Here is a 4,953-nt window from a genome sequence, read left to right as displayed (position 1 = left end):
GTGGGGCTGATGTGATCAAACACCTGCAGAGCCCTCCCAAATTCCTGTGCCTCCCAGGCATGCCCAGGCAGGCTGGGTTGCCAATTTTCTCATGTGCCCACAAATTCCTGCACTGCTACACCTCTGAGGAGGCAAGGGGAAGGAAAGGGTCAGGAAATACCAGCTGCACAGAGGGGTTAGTGGACACAGGTGTGCTCAGTGTGCACACCTGTGTGCAGGTGTGTGTGCCACAGGGATGGCAGTGCTTGTGCATTGCCAGCAGCCAGGTGAGGCAGAGGGGATGCAGCAAGAGGGGGGGATGTTGGAACTGTGGATGCTGAGAGTTTTAAACTTTCTGTGCTGACAAACTCTGACCCCCCAGGAGAACACTGTTTGACCTGGGGCTGTAGAGAGGGCTTCCAAAGCTGATTGATAGCACTGGGATTTATGAGTGTGTAGTTTAGTTAGAAGTGTGTAATATCACTGAGTAGAAAATTTAGAGTTTAGAGTTTTAGAATACAATAATATATCTACAACTAAAATAGAAGTTTTAAAGCAGTTACTAGTCCTTCTTCTTCATAAGTTTAAGTAGTGTTTTGTAATTAGACAAAAAAGCCTGCATTGTGGACTTTGAGAAATCATTTGAGTTATTGAGTTAAAAGTGAAAATAGTTTAGGTGTCATTTCTTAATGAAATAGTTTAGCCTTAAAAGACCTTGTAAAGAAAAGCCCAGCATTCCTGGGTGTGCCACACCCGGGGTGTAGGGACAGGGTGGCAGTGTCACCTGCTGTGCAGCTGCCAGGGTGCCTCAGAAACACACAGCTCCTGTGCTGCCCGTGGGCAAACTGCCCCTGGAGCTCCCAGCAGCTCTGGTCACGGTGCTCCTGTCTCAAGGAGCTTTCACCCTCCCTGCTGGGTGCTGCTTGCTGCTGTGTGTCTGAGCCACAAGCAGCACCAGAAGAGAAATGCTCCTGACTGCCCTCCTGACAGTTCCACCTCCCAGGGGTTTGTGTGTCACCCCAGCCAGCACTTTCTGTGGGCTGCTTTTCCACGTCTGCTTTCCCTCACTGCCTCACTCACAGCACCCACAGCCCCCCCTCTGCTTCCCAGGCCCTGGGCAGCCCCAAGGGTGGGTGCTGCAGTGAGATCAGTGGCTCAGCCAGGACCCTGCCTGCCAGGCAAAGCTGGCACCTGGCTCACAGAGATCCCATTGTGGCAGAGACTGCAGCCTGGAGGGTTTGCACAGGGATGGAATCAAAACCAAATTGTCTAAGTACACCCTAGGGTCTGGGGATTTCTCAGTCTCTGGAAAGGAGCCCTACCACGTGCCAAGCATAAGCCACACCCCATCTTCATAGCTCCCTTCCTGGGAAATTGCAGCAAGCTCCCTGAGCAGAGAGGAAATCCCAGGATGAGAGAGGTTTGAGGATCTCTGAGCTGTCATCACCTGCTGACACAGCTTGCCTCCCATGCCTGTGCCAGACAATGGGCCAGTGTGTGAGGAGCAGATGGAGAAGCCACTGCAAGGGAGCCTTTTGGGGTGCTCAGTGTGCCCAGGAGCTGAGATGTGAGACTCTCCCACCACAGGAACAGTGTGTCTGCCCTGTGTAGATGGAGCCACATCTTCAGCTCCAGCATGGGTGGCAAGTTAAGTCTGTAGCCCCAGGGCAGCCACAGGAGAGCAGGTGACAGTGCCCCAGCATGTGTGATCAGTGTGGCACCTGCAGCCTGATGCCCTGAGAGCCCTGGGCTGCAGCCCTGGGAGGAGAGGACACTCACTGTGATGTAGTTGGCATTTATGTAGCTGTCTTCCTCCTGGCTCCCAGCCCTCCTGAGGCAGACCCGGCTCTCAGGATCTGAAAGATGTCACAGGTCTCACCCAAGGGACTGATCCTGCCCATCCTCCCTCCCCGACCCCAGGGGCTGTAGGCTGAGTCCTCCTGCTCCATGCCATGCCCAGAGCTGTCTGCACCCTCCCCCAGGCCTGTTCTTGTCCCACTTCAGCCTCACTCCCCTGGCAGGGCACAGCCCAAACCTGCAGGTGCTATAGTGAGCAGGTGAGGTAACTCAGTGCAGTGATCCCCAGGACATCCACAGGACCTGACTAGAGCCCAGCTGAGCCCCTCCACAAGACCCTCAGCCTTTACCCTCTCGGGACCATGCCCTTGGGACATGGAATGCCCCAGGAGTGCTGCACACCTGGGTAGGAGAAGCTCCCCATGTCCCCCCAGCACTGTGCACACCCCTGCAACACAGGCAGAAGGAGCAGCAACAGCACCCAGAGGTGCCCACCCCAGTGCCAGGGCTGCTCTGAGCCACCCCTCACCCACAGGCAAACACAGGCAGATGGGAGGCAAAGGGACACAGTGGCACCTACTGGGGAGAATGGTTTTGTATCTGTCCTTGAAAGCACGCCCAGGGATTTCCAGCTCCTCGGGACTCACGAAGTTGGGTGGGATTTTCTGCAGGGGGAGAAAACAGCCATGAGGAAAAGCCCATTGCTGCCACTTGTGTCCCCTGCTGGTGGCAGTCCTGGCTGCCCACCAGGGCAGAGCTGACCCAGGGGCATCAGCAGAGATGCCAGCTCCTGGGATGAGTCCTGGCTTTACTCCAGTTGTGGTGGGACTCCTTCCAGAGAGGCAGTGCTGGGAGAAGAGCATGGCATGGCAGGGCAGGACAGGGTTTTCCAGGGACCCCAACAGGACACGTGTGCACAGGGACCAGGTGAGACCTGGGCACCCCTCCCCTCTGTTTGCCCACACCTCCTGCCCTCCCACTGGGGCTGTGGGGCACAGCTGGGCTCAGAGCTCGATGTTCACCCTGTCAGCCCCACCACTGCCAGCCCCTGGCACCCCTCCTGTGAGGAGGGAGAGGGAAAATCGTCATCATCGCACCGAAAACTCCTCCTGGAGCTGTGCCAGGCTCTGGGCGTGCTGCTGGAGCTCCTGTTTCCTCAGCACGTGGCTGGATGTCCTCAGAAACTTCAGTGTGATGTCCCGTGGCGTGCAGACAGGCTGGATGGGCTCCACGTTTCCTAGAGAGCTCATATCCAGCACTAGTGACACATTGGAGCCCCTCCTGCAAGGCACAGGAGTCCCTGGCTGACCTACTGCCACCCTGGGACAGAAGGACAGCCCTCCCCACTGCATCATCAGTTAAAACCACCCCACACTGAGCAAAGGGCAGATGGAGACCCCAGCAGATGGGGAGATTGAGGAACAGGAGCTAGCTGAACATTTTATGATTGATAGCTGAACATTTTGCTTTTCTGCTGGGATGAAAAGTCCCCTGAAGGACTGAAAGTGTCAGGATTTGTCCTGGGCTGGGTGGGGGCCAGGGCTGCCTCCACACTCAGAGCTGGCAGCTGCAGGCAGAGGGCTGGCAGGAAGGAATGTCAGGGCAGCCTTGGGGATGAGCAGTGCCCTGGGTACCCCAAGGCACACTCACCTCTCCTGGAGTCGCACATGCTTCTTGGCAGGGGGACTGGGCTTCTCTGCCTTGTCCATGTCCTCTGCAGCTGCCTGGGCTGCCAGGCTGCCCCTATGAACTCTGGAGCACACCAAGCAGGCTTGGACCATGCTGCAGCAAGCACAGAGCCCTCGTCCTGAAGCACAGCAGGGCCACACGGGGGGCTCTCAGCTCCTGGGAGAGCATGGAGCCATCGGAGGAGAAGCAGCTGGAAAAGAAAAGTCAGATCTGAGAGACACCACAAGGCTGGACGGAGCCCCCACAGATGGTCTGCAAGCAAGGATGGATTTTAAATGCTCAGTTGTCCTGGAAGCAGGACCCCCAGCCCCTGTATGCAGGCAGATATCCTGGAGAGCTGCCAGCACAGTCACCCTCCCTGCAGCACTGCAGCCCACACTGCTGACCCTGGGCATGGCACCAAGGGCCACCTGCCTCCCCTCAGGGGAGGACACCCACTCTGTGGTGGCAAGCACACTGTGGTTGGGGGAGCCCCAGATGCTCTCCACCTCCATGGAAACACATGCCCCGTGTTCCCAGCCCTTCCCCATCACATCCCCCTGCTTCATCCTGGGAACATGGTGGGGAACTGGGAGCTGGAATGTCTGAGCACAGCAGTGCTCAACAGGTGACACGAGGTGGCTGTAGCTACTGCATGGAGCCTGGCCATGCCCTGCTGCAGGGACACACAGACTAGGCACCCTCAACAGCCTCATGGCCCTGGGACAGCCGCCTCCATCCTGCAGGTCACAGAAACTGTCGAGAGGAAACTGCTCTATCTGGGTGGTTGAGCAAAAGGCCGTGGGGCAGCCCAGCTGGGGAAGGTGCCAGACATCCTCCATCACAGCCAGGGCTCAGCCCCTGGCAGGGCTGGGGAGATGCAGGTGATGCTGACTCACCTCTGGGCACAGCTCCTCATGGTGCAGGCAGCACCCTGGGATCCTGAGCCTCCTCCTCATCCCCTGAGCCTCCTCCTCATCCCCTGCTTCCTCCATGAGCAGGAGACAGACCCAGAGCCAGGGAATGGTGCAGAGTCAGAGCTCTTGGTGGGTAAAGAGTGGGATTCCAGGCAGCCTATCTGCTCGGGGAGGTCTTGTGGAGAGCTGGTGTCCACATGGTGGTTGGGGACACAGCTAGGGCAGGAGCAGCTCTCCAGGATTCCCTGCTGCCCAGTGCCATTTCTGAGAGTGGCAATGCCACCACTGCCACTCACACCATCCCCGTGCCCTCAATCCAGGCAGGACAAGAGCAGCTGCTGACCAGAGCCAGCCCAGGCTCCCATCCCAGTCTGGCCAGGAAACACCTGGGAGATGCCAGGGAAGCACCTCAGCTCACATGGCCTGTCCAGCATCCCAGCCTGCCTGGTGCTGCCATCCACACGCACATGCCCACCACCCTGGCACAGGCCTGGCACTGCCCGGGGGGCTCTTCTGCCCACCCTGGTGCCCTGAGGGCTCTCCAGTCCAGCCTGGCACTGCCCAGGGGCTCTCCTGTCCAGCCTGGTGCCCA

The 4,953-nt window shown here is 58.2% G+C and overlaps 1 protein-coding gene across 1 annotated transcript in view; it reads right to left on the bottom strand.

Moving 5' to 3' along the window:
• The window catches only part of PTPN7 (protein tyrosine phosphatase non-receptor type 7), a 7,962-nt gene extending 4,363 nt beyond the window's left edge, over positions 1-3,599 (bottom strand). The window contains exons 1-4 of the mRNA XM_005426834.3: positions 3,427-3,599; positions 2,874-3,057; positions 2,357-2,441; positions 1,759-1,835 (exon numbers count right to left, since the gene is read on the bottom strand). Of these exons, the coding sequence (XP_005426891.1) occupies positions 1,759-1,835; positions 2,357-2,441; positions 2,874-3,057; positions 3,427-3,557 (477 nt within the window). The 5' untranslated portion in view covers positions 3,558-3,599. The remainder of the gene's footprint in view (positions 1-1,758; positions 1,836-2,356; positions 2,442-2,873; positions 3,058-3,426) is intronic.
• Between the last annotated feature and the right edge of the window lie 1,354 nt (positions 3,600-4,953).

This window comes from Geospiza fortis, unplaced genomic scaffold (genome assembly GCF_000277835.1).
Source record: "Geospiza fortis unplaced genomic scaffold, GeoFor_1.0 scaffold26, whole genome shotgun sequence".
NCBI classification, from domain to species: Eukaryota; Metazoa; Chordata; class Aves; order Passeriformes; family Thraupidae; genus Geospiza; species Geospiza fortis.
This window is presented reverse-complemented; position numbering and strand designations above follow the sequence as displayed.